Source organism: Cetorhinus maximus, chromosome 14 (genome assembly GCF_964194155.1).
Source record: "Cetorhinus maximus chromosome 14, sCetMax3.hap1.1, whole genome shotgun sequence".
Classification (NCBI taxonomy): Eukaryota; Metazoa; Chordata; class Chondrichthyes; order Lamniformes; family Cetorhinidae; genus Cetorhinus; species Cetorhinus maximus.
Window position 1 is genome coordinate 44,813,092 of NC_135892.1, and position 25,988 is coordinate 44,839,079.

The window sequence follows — 25,988 nt, forward strand, 5'->3', positions numbered from 1 at the left end:
CCCAGCATTACACTAAAGTAACAGCCTGGATTATGTGCTCAGGTCTCTGGAATGTGATTTAAACCCTCAGGCTTCTGACACTGAGGTGACAGTGCCACCACTGAGCCAAAACTGACAGTCCAGTATTCTGAGAGTGACTTAGTAGCATTTTACCTTCTGCTCTTCTATGCTTCTTGGAAATTACTTGCATCACAGCAGAGAAATTACTTCTACTTGGCATCACAGCAGAGAGGCTGAGATTGGTAATTCAGCTATAAATTCATGTCTACTTGAAGCTTAACTCTATGATGGCAATGTGGATCCACTGTGAGATTTGGTGTCATCTTTTGGCCAAGCTGAGTTGTTGAGGAAACTTCGAAAATTAAGTGATGGTATTAAGTCAGGCTGTGTAAAGTGACAAAGATAGGGCAGTAGTGGACTATGAATGATGATGTTTTATTAAATTTTCAGAAATTATAATAATGGAGATAAAAAGAAAGTGTTTTAGACTTCCAGCGTAAGCAGGCAATTTGTATGATTTCAACATTTTACATTATATTACCTGATGGCAATTGTATTTTATAATTGTGCCGATCTTCAGTAGTTGCAGTTAAAAAGCACCTTTCACAACCACAGCACATCACAGATAATTTTTGTGCAATAAAGTATATGCAAAATATTAACATGTTGCAGAGAGGTTTCTGCTGTGCAGCTTCTGCAATTTTCTGTAAACTTCTAATTTGTTCTATAATTTATTATAAGGACCTAAGGAGTATTTTGTTAATCATAATAACCTTAGAAGAAAATATAATTATTTATGGATGTCAAATAAAGATAGTGGGGATTTGCATGCACCAAATGAATGCACTTAGACTGACTTTATTTAAACGCATAATGGATTCCATTTGGACTGTTGAACGGTGATCAGATCCAGATGCCATTTATAAAATTAGGGAAAAATAATTAAAAACTAGGAAAGTGGAGAAGTCCATTATTAAAATCTATATTTAAATGCACTGTAGACATTTGCAAGGGTTATTGTTTTTAAAAATATATATATTGTTCGATGTGAATGTTTTGAAAGCTGTGCAGCTTTATTTCATGTAATTTTGAGTCTTCTTGAGGGGGCTTAATGTTCCCATCACCTCTAACCCCCATTCCCACATCTCTGCTATATTTGTTTGGGAAGACAGGGCTACCCAGTTTGTATTGATGTTATTTTCTTTCAGTTCACTTTCCAATATGTACACTTGAGCATTGCAGAAAAATATCTGTGGCCCTATGCTGATCAGTTTTTCCTTATCGAGAAACACTCCAGAAATCAGCAAACTTTTCTCATAGGAAGAGGGTTTCCTTTGAATTACCTAAGGAATGGACAGATATTTTAGTGAAATTAATTGTATTTGAATAAGTAGCACAGCACATTTGTAGATGGAAGTTCACAGTGACAGGATGTGAATTCAACAGAAGTTACATAGTTAGTCACTGGTTAGGATAAAGCTATTTTTAGTTAATTACTGGGAGGTTGCTGGATGCTCTCAATTTCAGACATGACTGGCTTCTAAGAATCCATCAATGAGGTCCATCAACAGTAGCTGTCATTGTGAGAGTGGTGATTACACAGCCCTACTGCTCTATTTTTAAGAAATCATTTTGGGAATTTGCAATTAGTAAGACTGGAGAGGATTCCAATCTACAAACCTGCACGAAGAACTATTTAGATCCAATATGAGGGTTTTTCATTAATCTTTTCAGTAATTGGTTAAAATTATTATATCTTCCAGTAGTAGGAAAATAAATGTGTATTTTTATTGATGGACTGTACTTTACATTGATTTCCACTTCCGAGTGATGTCCTTTTCTAAATGTGGTGCATGAAACTAATCATTTGGGTCCTAGCCCTATTCAATCACTTACTATATATTTATGGTTTTTAAATGTTATGAACAGGCCCACCAAATGTGCACATCATTGGTAACCTGCCTTTTAGTGTTTCAACACCTCTCATTATCAAATGGTTGGAGAATATTGCAAATCGCAACGGACCTTTTGTCTTTGGGAGAACACAGATGACACTAACATTTCAAAAGGAGGTTGCAGAGGTAAGTGTTGATAATTCTAACTTTTTCTGTGCTTAGTTCCTTAATTTTTTTTTATCCTTACATGGGATGTGGGCTTCGCTGCATTTATTGCCCATCCCTAATTGCCCTTGAGAAGGTGACGGTGAGCTGTCTTCTTGAACAACTGCAGTCTATGTGGTGTAGGTACACCCACAGCACTGTTAGGAAAGGATTTTGATCCAGTGACAGTGAAGGAAAGGCGATATAGTTCCAAGTCACAATGGTGTGTGACTTGGAGGGGAACTTGCAGGCGATGGTGTTCCCATGCATCTGCTGCCTATATCTTTCTTGGTGGTAGAGGTCGTGGGTTTGGAAGGTGCTGCCAGAGGAGAAATATGATATTGGATACTACAATTCTAATAATTTACCTGCATTGTCTATTTTGAATGTTTTGGATTTGATATTTCCAAAGAAGAATGTTATTTTCAACATAAAGTACCTTCTGTAGAAGGGGATGCAGCCACTTTCAAGTTATAAGAATTTTTATGTTGTATGTTTTATAAGAGCTCATAGAAAAGCCAAAGCACCAGACTTTAAAAATGAAAGCTCTGGTGTTTGTATTTTGGAATTTCTATGGCCCTTGTTTGCTGTATATGTGAATTGTTGGCGGACTCAGGTACTGCAATGGTTGTGGCATCTGTGAAATCAACAGTATTTTGCCAGTGCCTAAACATAAATTCCAGTAGTTTTTGACTTGCGTCTGACTAGGTAACTAACCTGTTCATACAGCTGTCCTATTTCCAATATTCCTAAGTGACAGAAATAATTAACATTGATTACCAGGCATTGAAGAGGAGATGGGGTTCATTTTCTGTAATGGGTAAACCATCAAGATAAGCAAAATATTAGCCTAATATTGGTAATTTTATTTATATCACAGACATCAAAAGCTGCCTGACATTGGCCGGAACCTTCTGGAGTCTAAGTTTGGTGGTGGGAGCGCAAGTTGGAGTGATTTCCGCTGGGGGACAGGACGGTTGATCTTGCGCTGGTTAGCTCGTTACTTATGCATCTGCGAGGAGCTTGGCAAATCTTGGGCCGGGGTCAGGCAGGAAGCTGCCACCCCTGTCATTACTTCATGGGGTCAAACGTCCGGGCGCCATATTTAAAGGGCACCCGGGCAGCCATTCATTCACCGCAGGCCAGGAGCTTCAATCTGTCTGTCGTTCAAGACTCTGCATGAACCAGGGTGTCACAGAGAAGACAACGTGCAGCCCCACGGTTCAGCAAAGCCTCCCTGCAGCTTCTCATCCAGGCCATCCAGGAAAGGCAGGAGGTGCTGTTTCATTGGAATAGCAGCAGGAGGCCGTCCCGTCTGACCACAGCGGCCTGGACAGAGGTTACAATGGAGGTTAGAGTACGTGGGGCCACAGGAGAAACGCGCAGAACTGCAGGGAGAGGATGAATGATCTGCTGCATTTCGCCAGGCTAAGTGGCACCGTCTACTCAATGCAAAGAGGCACTCATAAGGGCATCAGGCAGTGTAAGTGTGCGAATACACAGGGATGTCAGACAGGGATTTGGGTGGCAGGATTCAACAGCAGATTGGACTCATGCACTGAATGTGTAGCAGCCACTTCATGTTCCCAGTGTTCTATCAGTTGCAGGACATCCTGCTTGTTAATCACTTACTGGGGTGGACTCAACAGCTGCTATAGAATGGTTCCGTGGAGGAAGTGACAGCCAAGGTCTCTTGGAGGACCACTGGAGACCAGGCCACTGCTGAGCCCCATGCAGATGATGAGCTTCTGGACTCGGCCCTAAGAGACATGTTGGAGATGCAGAGACAGGCAGGGATGCCGAAGGCCATGCGCACACTGCACCAAAGGCTGGAGAAGTCCATCCACATTCTGTCTGCTATCATGGCTCCAGCATGTGAGCACTTGGCTGCTTCCACGGAAAGGGTGGCGGCTGCCTTGGAAACCCAGGTCCAGCAGAAAGCACAGTGGCTGCCAGATATCCACTCGTACCTACACCCCATCACTCTAGCCATGGGTGCAGTGCAGAAATGCCTAGGCAAGAGGGGGACGGGACACCTTGAGGCTCCCTCCAGGTGCTCCTTCTCTTCAAGGAGTCAGGGAGGTGTCACTGGGCATTCAAAGGATGGAGGAGTGCCAGCCAGGCACCTCGGGCGCTTCATCCCAGGATACTCCAAGGTTGCCATGGCACTCAACATCCCCTCTGCCAGTGACCCCATCGCCTCCAATAGGGCAGGCCGAGGAGGATGCACCTGTACCTGAACAGGAGACCCTTAGTAGGCCAGGGCCTTCTAGACCTTGGGCCACCAGAAGACACCTGCCAAAGTCATCACAGTCAACAGGGATAGCAGTCAGCAGGTTGCCTCCACCTCAGCTGTGGGTGTCGGGGCTACGCCTAAATGTAGTGGTAGCAAGAGAGAGATGATGAAGCTGTGAAGGCACACAGGTGACACGGATGTATAACCATTGTATATAGTTTTGGCACATGTTTGGAAGTTTCCTGGATTCCGTTTTGCTACTGGTTGTTTCAGTGGTCATGGACATTTAAGGGTGTGGAATTTGAGCCCCCATCAGAGTCCGATAATGAACTCCTATAGATTCAATACTCCCACATAAAGAATGTAGTCAAATTACTCAATAATGCCACAATGTGCATGATTAAGCACTGGCAATCATTTGTGAATGTGCCGCCTGGGTTTCCATCATGCAAATCATTACTTGTAGCTCATCATGTTATGACCTCTGAAAATATGTTCAGCGAGGTAATTGCAGCTCCTGCTGCTGTTGCCCTGATATGAGATGTGGGTGGACGCTACGAGTATTCAAAGGAAGTTAATAGTGCTTTGTGGGTGGCAAGAAACACTGTAGGTGCAGTTTCAGGGCTGAGAGAGTGAAGCTCTATACTGTCGTCTTAACAGTAGAAATCCAGAGGCTTCCCTGCAATTCTGGAGGAAGTTGTGGGCACATCCAAATGTTAATGACCTTCCTTGCTCCTCATTTTGAGCTAACATGTGGGTAAAGGCTGCAAGTAAGGAGGCAACGGGAAAGTTAGCCTTGATTGCAAGAGAGATTTGAGTGTAGGATTAAAGAGGTGTGTGTGCAGTTGACGGAAGCCTTTGTCAGACCTCATGTGGAGATTTATTTGGCCTGTTTGTCTCCTTATCAAGGGTGGCAGTAGAGCCGCGTAAAGGGTTTGCAACCTAAGTGCATCAGATATCGTTGAAGGACCAGGGTCTTAGTCCATGAGGTGAAGGAGAGTTGAATGGGCCTTTGTCCTGGACTGTGCTGAGGACTGAGGATATCCATGTGAAGCGTCAGCAGCTCTAACAGGGCTCTGGAGGGTCCATGCAGGCAAGATGCTTACCTTGGCTATGATGTCCCCAATGACAGATTACAGTCTCACAGCAATACTAAAGCCATCTAGGACTGAGATTTGTTGGACTCTCTGCGATTGGAGGGTCCAGAATGGCTGCTACTCAGCAACCCATAGTGCAGGTGAGGCACTCTCAGTAAGTGGACTCCAAAGTAACCTTGAAACTTTTCGGTATGATAAAGATGTCAAGGGATATGGGTTTATTTTGGCGAGTGGCAGTCGGCGGGGGGGAGGGGGGGGTGGGGGGTGGGTGGCAGGAACACAATCTTCTCTGATCAATCTATGCGGAGGAGCAAGCTGAAGGGGCCAAATGGTGTCCTCATGCTGTTCCCCCTCCCCCCGTGGACCGAAATATCTGGTTCCATTTGAGCTTTCTGTAAGGTCAGCCACCTTTTGGGAGCCATTCCCACCGCTATCTTGAGATTGCTGGAAAGCAGGATTTTTTGGCTGGGGGCCTAAGCTCTAAGTAGCCTGGAGATGGCAAGCCCAAAGCAGAAATGGAGACGGGCTGAGTGCAGGTTAAAAAGCCCGTCTCCATTCCCAAATATTCTTGGCTCAGTGTTTCCTCTGCAATCAGTAATTATGTATATACAGTTGAAGCTTCTGACCACTTTAAATCCCCCTCACCCCCTCAGTCCATCACCGATTATCCATGTTATGAACAGAATTCACAAGCCCTATTATAAAAATTGGAAGCTGTTGAGTAGCCCATAATTCTCCCCAAGTAAACAAACTGACTCTTCAAACCAGCTGTATAAACAGTGAAGCACAACAGCGATTGTAAGACAATTAGGCAGTTGGATTGCAACCGAAAGCCCATAACTCTCCCCAAGTAAACAAATTGACTCCAGAACTGCTATCTCAACAGAAATCTAGACGGAATACATAAAAGCAATGGGAAAAGCTTAAACAGTTAGATATTGTTAACATAGTAGGCTACAAGTTCAATGCTGTAAAATGCTCTCCACGTTATTATCCATTTCATGAACTTTTTAAATTTATCTGAAGACTTTTCCACATTCACAGTGTTGATCTTTTACTTGAAGTTTGCCAGTTAGCAGAAGTAAAATTTTGGCAAACACATTGCTAGGTAGCTACATCTTCCAATCGCAGCACTGTCCTGACTCACCTTAATGAACTCAGATACAACTCATGCTGTAGCATTTCATGATGAACTGTAAAGGAGACAAAATTATTTGACGTACCTTTTAAACTTTTATTGTCCTCAATCCATGGTTCACACCTCCATGCAGCTGCTCTAAAACCTACCAGCCACTAAAATCCGGCTGCTTCCCTGAAAATTAAAAAAAAACTTACCACAGACAGTCTACTCATGGGCCCACAATGCTGTCAATTGCATCCTCAATAGGAGCAGACCTGTTCCAGGGCCCAATCGCTCCCCTACCCTCCTGAAAATAGCTGAGAGTGGAAATGGAGACGGGAATTCCAGGCTCTTTGGCAATTTTTTTCTAGTCCCACCTCCATTTGATCCTGTTTGGGACTGTGAAAATCCGGCCCTGGGCTTTTAATGATATACTAACTTCACAATTACTGCTAACCACCCAGAGTGGCCTTGGGAAGTTAATTTTATATTTGTTGAATGTCAGATTTCTCCATAATGATAAAAATTACAATTTTTAAAAACACCCTCTTTAAAAGTTTGTTTATTTTAGCTTCTACCTTAACCCAATTGAAATAGTTTATTTAACTAAAAATTTAAATTATTAGTGAAGACATTAAGTACTTTTAACTTGCTTGTGTGCTGCTTTATGAATTCTTCAATCTGATTGGCTTCTTACCTGCTTGTTGACATCACTGCTGCTGCACGTCAAAATATTCCCATGATTTGGGGGCCAGATTTAAACAGGCATCAGGAAAGGGAAAACGCCACCACAGAGATTGCTAGATATTTGTGGGCAGCTTTCATTGCGGCCAGCAGCAAGCAGCCTTGTTTCGTCACCGAGTGCAAAATTGAGGCCAATACCTTATTGGAAAGATGGTAACTCCAACACTGTAGCACTCCCTCAGCCTGCAGTGTTAACCTAGATAATGTACTCAAATATTTGGAGTAGGGCTTGAAGCCACAACCTTCAAATTGAGAGGCAAATGCTACCACTTGTGGTAGTGATAAGTGCAGTTTTAGTAGGGTTGCCAACTGTGATTAAATGTATTCCTGGAGGTTTCACCACACACTCTAGCCATTAGTCGGCCAACACATCCATCGTTGTGATGTACTGTCTTCAGAAACCAATTGGAAAACAAAAAAACTAACTTCTCACTTGTGTGATGCTTGACTGTCAGCCAAACAGTCTTTTTTTTCCATTTTCAATATTTTTACATCTAGTAAAGAGAAATGTTCAAAGAAAATGAGCAAAAAAATCATTTTTAATGTCCTGATGATTTTTCTCTAAGGGAAAAAATTCCATTTTTGATTGATTCTAGCACCCAGGCAAAAAGAAATTGGATAAAAGCAAAAAACTGTGGATGCTGGAAATCCAAAACAAAAACAAAAATACCTGGAAAAACTCAGCAGGTCTGACAGCATCTGCGGAGAGGAACACAGTTAACGTTTCGAGTCCATATGACTCTTCAACAGAACTAAGGAAAAGTAGAAAAGAGGTGAAATATAAGCTGGTTTAAGGGGGAGGTGGGACTGGTAGAGCTGGATAGAGGACCAGTGATAGGTGGAGATAACCAAGAAATGTCATAGACAAAAGGATAAAGAGGTGTTGAAGCTGGTGATATTATCTAAGGAATGTGATAATAAAGGTACAGATAGCCTTAGTGGGAGTGGGTTGGGGGGAAGGGATCGAAATAGGCTAAAAGGCAGAGATAAAATGATGGATGGAAATACATTTAAAAATAATGGAAATAGGTGGGAAAAGAAAAATCTATATAAATTATTGGAAAAGTGGGGGGGGATCAGAAAGGGGGTGGGGATGGAGGAGAGAGGTCATGATCTAAAATTGTTGAACTCAATATTCAGTCCAGAAGGCCGTAAAGTGCCTAGTCGGAAGATGAGGTGCTGTTCCTCCAGTTTGCGTTGAGCTTCACTGGAACATTGCAGCAGGCCAAGGATGGACATGTGGGCATGAGAGCAGGGTGGAGTGTTGAAATGGCAAGCAACAGGGAGGTCTGGGTCATGCTTGCGGACAGACCGAAGGTGTTCCGCAAAGCGGTCACCCAGTCTGCATTTGGTCTCTCCAATGTAGAGGAGATCGCATTGGGAGCAGTGAATGTAGTAGACTAAATTGAGGGAAGTGCAAGTGAAGTGCTGCTTCACTTGAAAGGAGTGTTTGGGCCCTTGGATGGTGAGGAGAGGAGAAGTAAAGGGGCAGGTGTTGCACCTTCTGCGGTTGCATGGGAAGGTGCTGTGGGAGAGGGTTGAGGTGTAGGGGGTGATGGAGGAGTGGACCAGGGTGTCCCGGAGGGAATGATTCCTGCGGAATGCCACCGGGGGGGGTGAAGGGAAGATCTGTTTGGTGGTGGCATCATGCTGGAGTTGGCGGAAATGGCGGAGGATGATCCTTTGAATGCGGAGGCTGGTGGGGTGATAAGTGAGGACAAGGGGGACCCTATCATGTTTCTGGGAGGGAGAGGAAGGTGTGAGGACGGATGCGCGGGAGATGGGCCGGACACAGTTGAGGGCCCTGTCAACCATCGTGAAATTGGAGAATGGCCAACTCGTATTTTTGTCAGTCATGTGCAAAACAACACAGGCGAGGATCAACTGCCCAAGGATTGGTTGCATGAACCGTAGTTAAAGCATTTAAAGAACCATAGAAATTGGAAGTCACGACCACGTTATTCAATAGCTTCAATTTCAGTTTCTGCTGAATTCAGTTATATTTTTCACATAAGTGGCTGTTCTGCCCCCGATTCCCCCATTTGAAAAGTCAGGGACAAGCCCACCTCTACAGGGTTGGGAAGTCATGACTAGGTTTTACAGCCACTAGCCTGTTTAGTGGCTAAGGTCGTGGCTTCTGCCCCTAGTTGGGAGGATGCCCCACCACCCAAAGCTAGTGACCAATCAGATGGCCGACAGCTCTCCAATCCCAGCAACACCACTGGGTGCAGTGGCCATTGCTGACAGACCACACGGGGGAGCCAGGGTTCAAAGGTGAATTGGGGTGGCTTCACCGGGATCAGTCAGGTGGGGGGCGGTAGCAGTACCATGATCGTGAGGCTGGGGTTGGGTGGGGAACAAGCTGGATGCAGTGATCACAGTTGGCTGCACCCCTCCATTGGGTACAGGGTGCCTGGACAGGAGGGACCCTTCCCCACCGAGTCCACAGCCAGGCCCCTAGTGTTTAACTTAAGGGATCCTTAAGTGGTCTCCCTGTCATGCCCAACTGATTTTATGCTCCCCCCACCTGCCAGCTCCTGAGGGGAGTGTAAAATTCTGGCCATTATTTAATATTGAAATTGATTCTCATATGTATACTCGAAAATTAGGGTGCTTTGCATGTCACTAAAGAGCCTTTAGCAGAGAGTTGCAGAGTGTTTCCATTTTATGGGGCACTAGTATTAGTCCTGGAGATGATTGGAAATATTCCACAAGACTGACCTATATCTGATCAGCGAGGAGCTAATGATCAGGCAAAATGGATATATAGGAAAGTAGTCATTTAAACTAGGAAGTGGGTGTAGGGGGAGGCAGGGAAGATAAAAGCAATCAGAAACTACGGAGTAGAATAGATGAGGCAAATAAAAATATTTTTACAAAAAGGATAGTATGAGGAAGGAATTAAGAGACTGGAGGAGGAAAAACAAATCAACCAGTTATATAAGCAGGGAAACAATTGAGATAAGCACTTCAATTAGATTACCCTTTAATCTTCTATACTCAATAGAATACAGGCTTAATCTATTCAACCTGTCCCCTTAATTTTAGGTATCATTCTGGAGGTACCTGCATTGTATATATGTAGAGAAGATTTGCTAAACTGAAACCAGGGATGTGCGACTCAGTGTTGTGGAAAGACTAGGAACATGAATAGGAGTAGGCCATTTAATCCCTCGAGCCTCTTCCACTAGAGAAGCTGGGATTGTTTTCTTCAGAGTAGGGAAGGTTATGGGGATATTTAATAGAGAAACATTTTGATAGAGTAGATAGAGGGAAACTTTTTCCACCTGGCAGGAGGGTCAATAACCAGAGGACACAAATATAAGATAATTGGCAAAAGAACCAAGGGTGCGGTGAGTTTTTTTTTAACCCTAGTGAATTCTTATGATCTCTATTGCAATGCCAGAAAGAATGGTGGAAGCAGATAAAATAACTTTCAAAGTAGCTTTCAAAGGAAGTTTTACATACACTTGAAGAAGAAAAATTTGTAGGGCTAGGAGAAAATAGGGAAGTGAGATTAATTGGATAACTCTTTCACAGACATGATATTCGGAATGGCTTCCTTTTAAGTTGAAGGATCCTATGAAAGCCCAGGTTTTTGAGCAAGACTGAATCCTTGAAGTTAAAAAAAACTTTTTAAAAAGTCACAAAAGGCAATTCACTCTGCAGATTTAATCATGCCATTCTGAAATGTGTCCAAAACCATATATTGGCCATTTATAAATTTCTTTTAATGAGAAAATGTAAGGCGGAATTTGTTTTTAAACACACTGAGTTATTTAATTGGTTGCATAACCAGCAATGATAGCTGTTTACAATTGTAAATTTTGTAATAAATGATTTCTTTGGTAAGCTTAGTGTTAAATGTGATGGAAGATTGTTACAAAAGGAAGTGAGGTTTGTGGACAGAAAGGAATTTTTAAAAAATAGTTAATCCACTAGTTGTGATCAGCTAATATGAAATCTCTTTTACCATTTAATAATGTCATCACTTAGACCATTGATTAATATATTTCAGTACATATTGGACATATTGTCAAGGAAACTGATTCAAATGATCCCGCTAGAAATAATATTGATACCTTAACATTATTCTTCATTCTTCAGTGTACCAGCAGCAGTGTTATCACTGATTAAGTTGCAATGATCCATATTAGACCACTTAACTAGCTCATAAGCAAACAAAAGTGTAATCAAAGAAAAACTTCAGGGGCGAAATTTTCAACTTGGCGAGTGGGGGTGGGGCCCGTTCGCCAAGGCGTAAAATGATGCAGGGTGTGCGTCGGGTGTGCGTCCTGACGTCACCACGCATCATTTAGGGGAACTGTCAAAGGCATGTTAAGGTCATTAATGAACTAATTAAGCCTATTGAAAAAGCTGCCCATCCAACCTTAAGGTTGGCGGGCAGGCGAAGAGCCCAGGCGGCCTTTGCATTTTTCATGGAACCTCATCCACAGGCGGATGAGGTTTCATGAATGATTTAAAATTTTAAGAAAAATTTTTATTAAAATTAGTGCACATGCCCCAGCTCATGTGACAGTTTCAAATGAGGGGACATGTCATAAAAATTTTTACAACACTTCATTAGACTGTTTAAACTTAAAACTAATCTCCCTGAGGCACCTCTGCGCATGTGCGCATGCACGAAAGAGTGCAGTCCCGACTCAGGCAACCATCCCCCCCACCCCCCACCACCACCCGCACAGGGAGCGCTCAGCACTTCCGGGTGCGCATCAGGCTGGGTAGGCCTTAATTGGTCTGCCCACGTAAAATGGCGACGTCCAGTCGATCGGGGGCGCCAGTCGGCTCTGTCCCCGCACAAGCCCCCTGACGGGGAGAAAATTCTCCCCCAGAAGTTAAGTTCACTGTTGATACAGCTTTCAAGGTTTTATGTATAAACTTAAGTAATTCAATGAATTCAAACATTTTCCATTTTTTGTTTTTGTACAGCTTTAATAGTATTATAGTTAAAAATGAGTAACTGAAAGTGAAAAATCTTTTAAAATCCTGCACTGATGAGACAGTCCAGTTATACTGCTGGCATCCCAACCCGATGGTCTTTAATTCAGATCCACGCTAATCTACACAAGCTTGACATATTGAAGTTGTGGTCAGTTTCAGTAGGGTGGCAACTCACCCCCCCACCCTCCCATCGCCCCACCATCACCGCCTGCAAAATCCAGCCCATTAGTTTTCCTAATTGAAAAGGAGGTAAAAAAATTGCAATTGTATCAAACAGTCACGCTGTTTACGCTCGATGATTTGTTTTTAGCTTTTGAAAGAACGGAATAACTGCAGTCAGCATCTGATATAAATGAAATGAAACATACTTTCACTTATGTGACTATGTGGGACATAATTCAGTGACTATTTTCTCTATTCATGAACTCATTTTATGCTTATGTAACTAATCTGTATAAAATGACAGTTTTTAAATAAATGCATATAAGATTTTGAAACTACATATTTCTTTTACAGCGCCTCACAGCAAGTACTGGCAGTAGACAAAGAAGCAGATTGTCTGTAATGGCTCAATACTTGTGTAATGTAAAGAGCTGCTTTACAATTCCAGGCAGAGCCTTTGTTCCAAAACCTAAGGTAAGATATTTCTGACTAATGTTTAAAGAGCCCCTGCTGTGAGATTGTTAGAAGTGCACTCCTTGTTTTGTTTTTAAGGTATCTTTATGCCAGGTGCAGATTTCATAGAATCTTACAGCACAGAAAGTGGCCATTCAGCCCATTGTGCCTGTACAAGCTCTTTGAAAGAGGTGTCCATTTAGTCTCACAACACCTCTTCCTTTTTCCTTTTCCCCTTAACCCTGCAAATGAGTTCTCTTCACCTACATGTCCATTTGCCTTTTCAAAGGTCCCCTGGAATCTGACTCTGCCACCCTTTCAGATGGTGCACTCTGGATCATAATAATCCTGTGTAAATAATTTTTCCTCATTCCTACTCTAGCTCTTTTGACAATTATTTTAACTAACTAACCTACTTGCTCCATCAAAACCCCTCATAATTTTGAATACCTTTTTTAGGTCTTCCCTTAACCTTCTCTGTTCTGAGGAGAACAATCATAGCTTCTCCAATCTCTGCGCATATTGAAATTCATCATCCCTGGCATTATCCTGGTAAATCTCCTCTGTACTCTCTCCAAGGTCTTGGACATCCTTCTAAAGTGTGGTGCCCAAAATTGTACACAATTCTGCAGCTGAGGCCTAGTGATTTTTTAAAGGTTTAGCATGATTTCTTTGCTTTTGCTTTCAGTGCCCTGTTTACAAAGCCGAGTATCCCATACACTTACTTAACTGCCTTATTTTAAAAAAAATTCATTCATGGGATGTGGGCGTCGCTGGCTTTTATTTATTGCCCATCCCTAATTGCCCTTGTTCAGAGGGCATTTAAGAGTCAACTACATTTCTTTGCGTCTAGAGTCACATGTAGGCCAGACCTTCCCTAAAGGACATTAGTGAACCAGATGGGTTTTTACAACAATTAACAATGCTTTCATTAGTCTTTTAATTCCAGGTTTTTTTTATTGAATTCAAATTCCACCATCTGCCGTGGTGGTCTCCAGAGCGTTACCCTGGGTCTCTGGATTACTAGTCCAGTGACAATACCACTACGCCATTACCTCCCCTAAACTTGCTCTGCCACCTTCAAAAATTTGTGATTATGCAGTCCTCAGTTTAACTCCTCAATTTAACTATGCAACATTCCTCACCTCAGTCAACAAAAGCTTTGCTTCTCTGATGATGTGCATGGCTCATGGCTTTATGATGCTTAGTTCCAATATGACTGGATGGAGTAGGCTCGCTGGACCACTTGATCTCTTGCTCAATATTACTTTTTTGTATGTTCATATGTAATGCTTATTTCTGAAGTCATGAAAACATTTCTCTATTTTTGGGAGTCTGGTAATCAACTGACTATTCATTATCGTTCAAATGTTCATACAGAAAATTTGGTGATTTTAAAGGAACCTTTTACAGCTGAATAGTCTGAGCAAAGCTCAATTTAAACCAATTACATTGTTTACTAATATTTTAAAACCTGATGTTTTAAATAAATTCTCAGAAATGAAAAATGAGGACTGCATAAGTACCTGAAGTTACTTTGCAGCATCCCAGCTGTGTAAAATCTTAGGTATAACCAAAGTATGTTTGAAGGGTATGAAATACGGTATGTCATATTTTGAAAGAGAACTCTTAAGTAAGCCAGTGCATTGGATACAGTTTCTGTAAGGTTGAAGCTGTTCATAAAATATGTTAGGGGGTGGTAGTGGGGGTGGGTGCAGGTCGTGGGTGGGAAAACAGGACCGAGTGCTGAAATGAGGTTATCCAGATCAATATGGATGTTTGCAGCTTGAAATGAGCCTAAATGGTCTTGAATGGAAAATTGCAGCTGCGTGCCATAAATGCTAACAGCAACGCTGACAGCAAATAGATGAAAGCTCTTCAGTTTGATGGACAAAGATGGATCCTGATAAAAAAATTCTGTAACCATGGTAGTTAAAAGCAGAGACGTAAGAGCAAAGGCAGTTGTGTTGAGAATAAATAATAAACAGTGGGCAGTGAGGGAGTTTGCTTTGTTGTTGAACAGCGAGGGAAGGAAGCACAATGAATTTTCATTGACAGGGAAGGCAGGCTGTGATGTATAATTTGTGCTACTTGTTTCGCTCAGCCTTTGAGCACTATTATATCCATCTCCATTTTCCCTCCAGCTGTGCAGATGTTTTATTGAGAATTATCAAGTGTTAAAATACTATGGTGCAGGTTTGTTTTGAAATTTTTCCTATTATAGGTTTTCTGTCACCTAATTAGGAAAAAAATAATTTAAGCCTTTTTCACAGTTAGCTTGGAAGTTTATTTAGATAAAATGACCTGTTGCAATTATTTAACCTGAACATTCTATTCACTAGTTATCATCGGACACAAGAATAAATATTATTCACTATTTTTAAAATACGTGGGAGAAGCATCCAAAATTTACTAGTGTGTATACCATTTTTACATAGAATTATATAGAATGCACAGCATAAAATCAGACTATTTGGCCCAACCAGTCCATGCCAGTGTTAGGCTCCATCAAACGTCCTTCCATCCATTATCAGTATCACCCTTTATTCCCTTCTTTCTCATAGCTTTATCTAACTTCTCCTTAAATGCATCTATACTGTTCACCTCAACTACTTGGTGTGTTAGTGAGTTCCTACATTTTCAAATTTCTTCTAAATTCTTTATTTGATTATTCAGTGACTCTTAACTTGATAGCCTCTAAACACTCTGTGTCTACCCTATCAAAACCTATCATTTTAAATACCTCTTTTAGATTGCTTCTTAGCCTACACTTTTCAGGAGAAAGAAGGAGGCTGAGAGAAAGCTTGTTCATCCTTTTCCAATAGTTATAAACCCTGAACTGTGGTATCACCCTTATAAATCTTTTTTGACCTTCTCCAGTGCCTGTATACCCTTTTTGTAATGTGGCGACTGGCACTGTGCACAGTACTGCAAATATAGTCTAACCATAGTTCAATGCAAGGGGCCATCACTTAGATTTAAAAAGAAGTATTGCATGTGTTGTAATTTATTCTATTGGCAGGCATAAGTTTTTGAATTCACTCTAACAAAGTGAAGTTAGTATTGCAATTTTTCTTTTACTAAGCAGCATTATTTTTATGTTATGATCACCTTCACAAATTGAAATTTTACATATCATTGGAGACAAATGTCTTGTCTTCTGTACTGATCCAAATACAACCTACAGCTAGCAAAACACACTTATGTAATGTTTGTCTTTTGTTACACTGTCTAAAATAAATCGGCTTACAACATCAAAAAGCAATGCTTTTAAAAGGAGTACCCCCATTTTTGAAACTTACTGAAAGAGCTTCTCTTTTGGATTTAGACAATTGAACATTTATTAGAATAGTTGACAATAGCCCAGATGACGTTTCAAATGAGTTCTCAGTGTCTGCACAACAGTTTCTCTGTGATAACAGAAGAATTGTCCAAATAAACTGAAATTAAGAATATCTTTGTCAGATTCCAAGCAGCAAACTTTGTAGACTATACCACTTGGCTTACCTACCACTGTATTATTGGTCTTTACACATAATCTTGAAGGGAATAGTCTGCCTTATGTCCCAAAGACTGGTGCATAGAGTAGTGCTGTCTGTTTGAGAATTGAACATTTTCTCTCTGTGATTCCCTGTTGCAGGATGTGCAGAAAATTGCACCTGCGATAAATGAGAACCCTGCAGAAATACATCCAAGATATATTGCTCCTCCTATTTCATATCTGTTATCTTCTGAGACAGATTGTTTGAAGTAGTGGCTTACTAGCTCTGTTGTGAACCAGAATAGTGAAACTAAACACATTATGCCAGCAGTAATGAAACAGACCCCTCCTGTGATGGCAGCACAACGTTTTGTCCTTCGATCTCCTCCCCATCTTATGCACTTCATACCAGGCAAGGAAATGCCGATTCCCAGCATTGATGTAAGACATGACAGAACCATCATAGCTTGGGAGACTTGAATGTACACAGGCTGGGCTAGGATTGAGAAGTTAAACCTGCAGCTGAAGAGCCCTGTGCTATACCAAGTGCACTCCATCCAGAGACCTTTCATGTGTGTCGTTGTAGAGATTACATTTGATTCCGCAAAGGTATTTACCTTCCAGTTTGGCAGCCCTGTGGTTGCAATTACTCCTAGGAAAGCAAATAAAAACAAAGAGAGTGCAAAAATCTGCAGCCCTGCGGAAGCCATTATTATCTTCTGACACCTTGTGTTTGGAATCTCCGGTTCAATTCTGTGTAAATGGAATAGAATTAATCAGGCTCTTTCTCAGCTCTGCTTAAGGGAATAATACTTGTTATAAAACATGGTTTAAAACTTCAGTGAAATGAAAGAAGTAATCACAATTTATGGAATTTTTTTAAAAAACCCTTACCTATAGAAATTGTATCCAGAACTGCAATGAATGGTTGAGAACTAAATTCAATAATACTGGACTGATAAAGCTCACTCTGAGCCCAGTTACCAACAGGACAAAGAGAATTTACAAATTAGTGTGAATAGATCAATTCATGTGACATCAGTTCTTCCTTAGCAACAGTGCTGCTTGTTTTTGAAAATATAAATCTATGCAGTACTACAAACTGTTCAGTTAATAAGCTGAATATTTTTTCAAGTCTGACATGCTGCCTGTGATTGGCCATTTGTAAAGCAGCATTGAGAGATTATTTGTATAGTCTAACAAGTATGTCGGAGCTATATTTTTTAAACTTCTCCCCACATGGATTTTTTTTGTTATATTGATTAAATACAAAGAGAACCAAAGAGCCTGCCTTTATCCCTGTATCTGGGTTGGATGAATGTTAAATAAGGAGCCAGTTTCATCTGTCGCCACCTATGCACTGTTTGTGAAATGGATGCAGACTGTAAATGAGCAATTTGTTCACGTCACTTTAATCATACTAACCCTGGCAACTTGGTTAGGTAGGACCACTATTCGGCTTCAGCTTGGACTATTATGTCCAATCCCAGGCATCACATTTTAGGAAAGGGGTGAAGACTTTGGAGAGGGCACAGAAGAAATTTACTAGAATTGTTCCAAGGACGAGGAATAACTGGAAGAGGCGATTTCATAGAGATCTTTAAAATGAATAAGGATAAACTGCTTCCAGCAGCTAAAGGTTTGAAAATTAGGGGGCTTTGATTTAAGGTGATTCGTAAAAGAACGATGTTTTACCCGCCGGCTGCGATGGCGGGTTTCCACGCCGTATCATCCCAAACCTGCCACATTATTTATGCATCCCTGGGAAACATGCCATTTCCATGGTGGGCGGGCTCTGATTCGCCTGCCACGCCGTCACCTTGCCGCTTTATCACGCCAGGCACCACATTTAAAGTACATCCACACTCAATGCTTCCAGCCCAAGACTGCAGCAAAGAAGACATGGCCCCAAAAGGCAAGAACACTGCAGCCCTCGAGCACCTTTTGGACACCGTGGAGGCCCGCTGTGATGTCCTCTATCCCCACTCTGGCCACAGCTGGGGCAGAAACATTACTACTACAGCTTGGTAGCGTTGGCAGTGGTGATCAGTGACAATATTGCATGGAAGAGGTTGGCCATCCTATGCAGATAGAGGATGAATGATCTCATCTGTGCAGCCAGGGTATGGCAAGCACCTTATCACTCTAAACTCACACATTCACTGGCATCTCACTCACTGCCAGCTCAAGGGACATCACCACCCATTCTCACACATATATCCTCACATCTCCACCTGGCCTCATCTCCTCTGGAGACTGCCTCCTCAGGCTTCACCATCTTGAGGTCACTTGCACAGATCAACATGTGCCTCACACAACCTGGGCTACCCTCCTTCCACAGTACAGCTCTCGACCTGCAGCCTCTTCCTTTGCCTGAGGCCACTTCTCCTCCTTCACCAAGCAAGCCCTAGCCCTGCAGTCATTGAAAAGCCACCCATATTTGGCTGACCTGGTAGGTAGAGACCTTCCATGAGCCCCCACTAAAAGTGATGTGGCGCTGTCTGCGGAGCTTGGGACTGCTGACTGCGAGTGCTGACCAAAGCAAGGTAGGCAAACAAACCTTGAAGTCCCGAGTGAAGTGCAGCTCGCCAAATGCACGTCGCTTATGTGCTACTGTGAAACACGACGGTGTGTTTTCCTCTGGACAATCCAGCATGAGCGGGGAACAATTCTGGTGGGCTGACCTAATAATATGTTGATGTATTACAGTGAGGTTCCCAACGTAAGATGGCGGAGAACGTGGCCTGCCATAGGTGGGCTGAGTGGACAATCATGAACTGGTTTCACGCCATCATGAAACCAACCGCGCAATATTGTCCGCTCACACCACTGAACACTGTTGACACTGGTGGGCATGGAAAATTCCAGCCAAAAGTGTGTATAAATTCTCACCTCATTAAAGTTTCAAACACCTGGTTTTAAAACGTTAGATTGGGTGGATTTGGAAATGTAGTGAACTCATTATTAAGTGCAACTTTTTAAAGAACTAGTCAGAATTGAATATATTCCTATGCAACTCAGAACTATTCGGAATTGAGTCAGTTTGTTAATGATTAGAAAATGTAATAAGACAGACCAGAATAGCCATATGGCTACAAGCATTTGAACTTGAAGGGGATTCCTAGACTACGAAGATGGACAATTAGTCTTCCTAATGCATTGAATTCCTCACTCAACAAATGACTGATACAAATTGTACAGGCTCTTCCTGGTCCCCATGTTAGCTGATATTAACAGTTTTCTCTCTTCAAACACTGTTCCTCCCTGCTTCAAAACTGCTGTGTTCAACCATCTCCACAACCCTTGGCTCCACTGGCCTTGTAAACTGCCATCCCATTCACGAACCTTTCTTCCTCTCAAGTACTTGAATGCATTATTTCCTCCAAAATCCATGCCCATCTTCCCTGGAACTCCATTTTTGAATCCCTCTGATGAGGTTTCTGCTCTGCCACAGTACTGAAACAGCCCTTAGCAGAGTTACAACCAACATTCTATGTTCTGTGACCAAGGTAAACTATCCCTCCTCATCCTCTCAACCTATCTGCAGCCTTTGGCATGGTTGACCACACCTCCATCTTCCTCCAGTGTCTCTTCACGGTTGTCAGACTGGGTGTAACTGCACTCGCCTGGTTCTATTCTTATTGCAACCAGAGTATTACCTACAAGGGCTTCTCTTCCTACTCCTGCACCGTTACTTCCAGTGTTTTCCAGAGATCTATCCTTGGCCCCTCCTGTTTCTCATCTACATGCTGCCTCTTTGCGATATCATGAAAACACCAGTTTTAACATGTGCAGCGACAACACTCAGCTCTACCTTAAAACCACCTTTCTGAGCTCCTCAACGATCGCAAAATTATCAGACTCCTGTCTGATATCCAGTGTTGAATAAGCAGAAATTTCCTCCAATTTAGAGACTGAAACCCTTTTTTTGGTCCATGCTGCCAACTCCATCACGGTTCCTGGCAACTATATAGTTGAACCTGACTGTTTGCATTCCCAGTGTCATATTTAACCCTGAAATGAACTTGCGATTTCATATCCTTGCCATCATTAAGATTGCCTAGTTCCACCTTCGCAACATCACCAGCCTCCACCCCTGCTTAAGCTCATCTGCTGATGATACCCTCATCTATGCCTTTGTTAACTCTAGAGTTGACTATACTAACGCACTCTTGGCTGGTCCCCCACATTCTATCAATTGTAACCTTGAGGTCATCCAAAACCTGTGTTCTTCTTTACACCAAGTTCCACTTACCCAACATTTCTGTGCTTGCTGACCTACACTGGTCAAACACCACCACCCCCCGCCCCCCACCCCAACCCTCTGCTGGCCCCTGGTCTTGCTCCTCCCCTTTTCTGTAATCTCCCCCAGCCCCACAATCTTCCCATATATGTGTGCCCATCTAATTTCAGCCTCATGAGCATCCCTGATTTTAATTGATCCATCATTGCAGCCATGCTTTCAGCTGCCTAGGTCCTAACCTCTGGAATTTCCATTCTAAACCTTTCCACCACACTATCTCTCTTTCAAGCCGCTCCTTAAAACCTACATCTTTGACCAAGCTTTGGCCATCTTCCCTAGTATCTCCTCATGTGGCTTGGTGTCATATTGTTTTATAATGCTCCTGTGAAGGGTCTGAGGCATTTTATTAAGTCAAAAGCACTATATAAATAAAAGTTTTTGTTAGTTTCTTGATTTGCTTCGTTCAGTGGCAAAGGGGTTTTAAATTGTTCAGCTGCATAGCAAAGAGCTGAGGACATATTTAATCATTTTCAGTTATGTAGAAGGTTTGAATCTTCGTAATGTTTACTAGATCAAACCCATTTTACCCTCCAATAGATAAGTTTTAAAACATTAAATGCAAGTGTATTTTTTTCCTGTGTTGGATGTGATCTGTATAATCTAATTTTTTTTGTCTAGGTGGATGTAGGAGTTGTGCACTTTACTCCTTTGGTGGGACCACAGATTAACCAACCCTTTAAACTGGTGGAAAAAGTAGTGAGATGTATCTTCAGCTTTAGGAGAAAGTACTGCCGAAGAGGAGTTGAGTAAGTTTTAGTCCTGCCTCTCTCAATTATCAATTTTTGTAACATTAAGAAAAATTGATCACAGTTGTAATATTGTTTTGAGCCAACATATATTTTAGTGTAGCTGGTTAATCAAAACAAAAAAGTAATGAAAAATCTTTCACGTGCTGCAGTTACTTTGTAAAAATGGATTTTGTGGTCAGCAGTAAAGCAATGGCACTCGCTGTTGACCTAGAAGAAAGCTGACCACATAGATCTAGCGATCTCTGTGACATGAGATTCCCTTTACCAAAGTCAGTTTGAACTTGGCAACAAGTCAAGTGGATCGCCAGGCGTCCAGCAAGTTACGTCATCAAGTAGGGCACGTAACCAATCACATTGAAGTATTCTCATAAACCAGGAAGTAAAAACCATTTAATATTTAAATTTTATAGAGAGTGAAACAACTAATTGGGACGTATACATGGGATTAAAGTACAAGTTAAAATATAGTAAACAGGCTTTAAAAAAAGGTAAAATGTGGTATGTATCATAATGGAAGAATTTAATATTCAACAAATATAAAATCACTCTTTCAGATCCAGTGAGACTGTTTAGCAGTAATTATTAACTTACACCATTTAAAATCCAATTACATCTCACTCAACAAGGTGTACCTTTTACCAAGGGCTTTTACAGCAAGACTAAGAGTAATTTTCCGGCCCTGCTGGCGACGGGTTTCGTGGCCGGACGGAAGTGGAAAATTCTGAGAGAAGCCAAAAATCAGAATCCCGCTGGCGGGAAATCAGTTCAGAATTTTCCCCTCACCGTTCTCATGACTGGCTGATGGCGTGTCGGGTTTTCCGCTGATACATGTCAGGAGTGCCATTTGCATGCATTACCATGTTATGAATACTCATTAAAAACACTGCTTGCCGGAATCATGTTACCCCTCCCAATTATGTGGTGCACCAGCGGGAAATTCGATCGTTCTGAATCGCTTTCAGATAGAAGTGGCGTGCAACTGTTGGCCCTTACTTCGCTCGTGACTAGGGGTGAGTGCAACATGCAAAGCCTACCTGCAACAGCGCTGCTGCAGTTTCTCACCAATGCCAGTGAGACACCACACTGTTGGGGGCTTAGGGCTGAGCTGCTTACTGGATTCCTCTATACTCGAGGAGGAGGTGTTCTGCAGCCTCAGGCAGGGCGGCACTCTGAAACAGAGACCAGCATTACGACCGGAGGGGTGCAGGAGGTTGGATGGATAACGGAGTCATGGGGGACTGTGGGTTACGGTGGGGTTGGAGGTGGAGGGGGGATAGCGGCTGCAAGGGGAGGCAGAGGGGAGGCCAAAGGTGGGGAAATGGGAGCCTGACATGGAAGACTAGCATACAGGCACAGAAGAGAGTGGATGGGAATCAAGCTATATGATTGGGAGGAGATGCACGCAGGCTCAGGAATAGGAGTGGGCGGGATTATGTTAGAGTGGCACAAGAGGGATCGGTTGCACAGACATAGAGGTGGGAGAGGGGAAAGGCTTGCACATGAGGAACAGGTTGCATGGAAACTCATGGAGGGGCGGGGAAGGGAAACTGTGGTGTGATCAGTAAAGCAGGAATGGGAGAGCTCATTGAAAGACAAACATAGTTCCTGGTCTGGGGCCAAGAGATCGGGGGTGAGAGATTAAAGACAGCCCTGCGACTTTGCGAGCCATGCTACAGGGCCATGCATGGCACGCACGTCATAGTCCCACTCTAGGGAGGGGCAAGGCCTCTGTGTTCAATTGGGATAAGGCCCAGCTTAGTGTGCAGGGCATGTTCATGGTCTTACAGTTGGTGGCGATAAGGTTGCCTGGCTCGATACTGGGCTGCAGCTGGGATGGTCGTGGTTAGGAGAGGCCTTTGCAGCCTGTAAATGGGGAAAACCTAATAATGTTGGGGATTGGGGGGATAGTTGTCAGAGCTCCCCTGGGGGGGTTCTCCTCTGAATGTGATCGTGCACACAACCTCGAGGTGGTGAGGAGTGAGAGTCCACATGGTGCACCGGGACATCAACAGTGATGGTTCAGGGGGTACGGCTGGAATGTCCACCACGAATACAATGGGATCCAACATTACTAGGGGAGGCTGAAGAATAACTGGAGGGAGCTCTACCTTCACATCATGGAGGTTCCAGGAAGATTAGAGGGACCCAAACACTTATAAGGGGACGGTCGAAGCTGGTCTCAAAATAAAAATGCAGCACCACCATCTTGAAAGCCCAAACTTGTGACACAATTTGAAATTGAAACTGGGAAAGAGTCTGCATGGGAGAGGCAGGAGGCAGTGTGGGAGGAGCTCATGGCTGGACTAAGGAGCCCTTTCAGGGAGTTAGAGTTACAACATTGAAATAGAGCCAGAGCAGAGAGAAAAGAGGAGAACTTTCTTGAGAAGGTGCAATTTGAGCCATTGCTTTTGGTGCACTTTTATGAAAGACTGCAGGAGCCATTGGCCTCACAATACAGTTGCTCCATTTGAGCAACATGTGAGAATGGAAAATGCAGGCAACAGTATAGGAAACACAGCTGCTACATATCTGCCAGATCATCAGTGAAAGCCTCTAATGTGCTTTCTAAAGTCGGCATGGATAATGGAGTAAAGGGCATCAGTCATTGCTGAAGTGCAAGTTGAGCTTGATCAGCACACCAGATCACACCAGATTGCAGGAGTGCCTTTGGTAAGGTGGCACATATCGTGAATGTATCCAAACCTCTTCCAGTCTCTGTGAGATTGAGGAGTCAAGTATCAGAGTTGGCATCTTAGTCACCGAGATCTGTGAGTTTGCGCCTCAGCTGCAAGGCTATATCAGTGAGAAGCTAGTAGCCCAGAGGCAGCTCTCGGGCATGACATTGGCTTTCTGATTGTGAGTGGGTGGCCTACTATATTTGGCAAGTACTCATTAATCTGTAGCATCTACAATCCACGCAGAGAAGGAGGATTGAATAATGGAGCCTGCCCTCAATGCTGCTTTCTTGATGGCAGTGATCCAATTGAGGAGGAGGAGAAGAGCCCAGCACCGCCTAGCGTAGCTTTGAGAGGAGCCCTGGCCTGAGGCCCATGGTCTAGGCGAGCCCCATCAGCACCCGCAGATGAGGAGGTTAGACCCATCCCATGGAGGTAACTCGCATGACCAAGAATCTACCAAAAAGACTTTCTATCTGGAGATGAGTGAAAGACAATGCCGCGCACATCTGTGCTTGTCAAGAGATCTGGTGGATCATATCTGCCACATACTGTGGGTGGATCTAATGCCCCATGGACTGGGAGGATATCCCCTGCCAGTGCTCTGGAGGACACTGTCGCGCTCAATTTTTTTGCCTGTGGATTGTTCCATGGATCCACAGAGGACCTATGTGGCATCTCACAGTCCTCAGCACATAAATGTATCAAGGAGGTGACAGTACACAGTAAGAGTCAGTAAGTTCACACTCAATGAAGTTAGCCAGGCTGCTAGATTTCTGGGGTTTGCACCTACCTCAGGCTCCCCTAGAGCGCAAGGTGCAATTGATTGCACACATGTGGCTTTGAGAGCTACATGGCAGCAGCCTCTGATGTTCATTAACAGAAAACGGTTCCACTACCTGAACGTTCAACTGATGTGTGATCATCAGAAGCACATCGTGCACATCATGCACATTTGTGCCAGGTACCCTGGGGATCCCGTGACTCATACATCCTGAGTCACTCCCAGGCGCCTCACGTATTCAAAGGGCCTCAGCGATTACAGGGCTAGCTGTTTGGGGATAAGGGGTACCCACAAAAACGATGGGTGGAATCGTCCCAGATTTGAACTAAGTGCAGTAGTGAGCAGGAAAAAGGACATTTTACCTTCTGGCCGCAATGGCGGCTTTTCATGCTGTATCGTCCCAATCCAGCCTCATTAACCATGCACCACAGGAAACACGCCGTCTTGCTGATGGGCAGCCTCTGAATTGCCCGTCACGCTATTACTTCACCGTTTCCTCACTCCGGGTGCCATATCTAAACTGAAACCGCCCACACAGTTCTCAATGCTTGAAGCCCAGGACTGCTCCAGTGAAGACATGGCCCTGAAAGCCAAGAAGAGTTCAGTGACCCATCACTGGAATGCCTTTTAGAGGCCCGATGTGATGTCCTCTACCCCAGTCCTGGCCACAGGAGGTCCAGCAATCCCACCATTCTGCCTTGAGAGACGGTGGCAGTGATGGTCAATGCCAATGCTGCATGGAAGAAGTTGGCCATCCAGTGCAGAAAGAGGATGAATGATCTCATCCGTACCGCCAGGGTAGGCCAACCATCTCATCATGATAAACTCTCACACTCACAAGCCCACCACACATTCACCACTCACTCACACACACCCTCACATCTCCATCTGGCCTCATCACCTCTGGAGACTGCCTCCTCAGTCCTCATCATTTTGAGGTCACTTGTACAGATCAACATGTGTGTGCCCCCACACACACCCTTGGGCACCTCCTTTCCCCAGTACAGCCCTCACCTTGCAGCCTCTTCCTTTGCCTGAGGCCACTTCCCTCCCTTCCCCAAGCAAGCCCTAGCCCTGCCCTCCCCCTCCCGCCTTACGATGGTTTGGTAGGTGGAGACTTGTA

The 25,988-nt window shown here is 43.4% G+C and overlaps 2 protein-coding genes across 4 annotated transcripts in view; one reads left to right on the plus strand and one right to left on the minus strand.

The window, feature by feature from the left end:
• tfb1m (transcription factor B1, mitochondrial) overlaps positions 1-25,988 on the plus strand; it is a 58,548-nt gene that overhangs the window by 23,977 nt on the left and 8,583 nt on the right. For all 3 annotated transcript variants that reach the window (XM_078556857.1, XM_078556858.1, XM_078556859.1), the window contains exons 6-8: positions 1,930-2,081; positions 12,775-12,894; positions 21,276-21,403. In XM_078556857.1, coding sequence (XP_078412983.1) covers positions 1,930-2,081; positions 12,775-12,894; positions 21,276-21,403 — 400 coding nt within the window. The remainder of the gene's footprint in view (positions 1-1,929; positions 2,082-12,774; positions 12,895-21,275; positions 21,404-25,988) is intronic.
• LOC144690001 (claudin-20) lies at positions 16,402-17,064 on the minus strand. Its single transcript, XM_078557535.1, has one exon. The coding sequence runs from the start codon at positions 17,062-17,064 to the stop codon at positions 16,402-16,404; it is 663 nt and encodes a 220-aa protein (XP_078413661.1).

What these genes read in the sequence shown, in the direction of transcription:
- LOC144690001 (XM_078557535.1), bottom strand. Translation starts at nt 17,064, where the DNA reads ATGGCTTCCGCAGGGCTGCAGATTTTTGCACTCTCTTTGTTTTTATTT.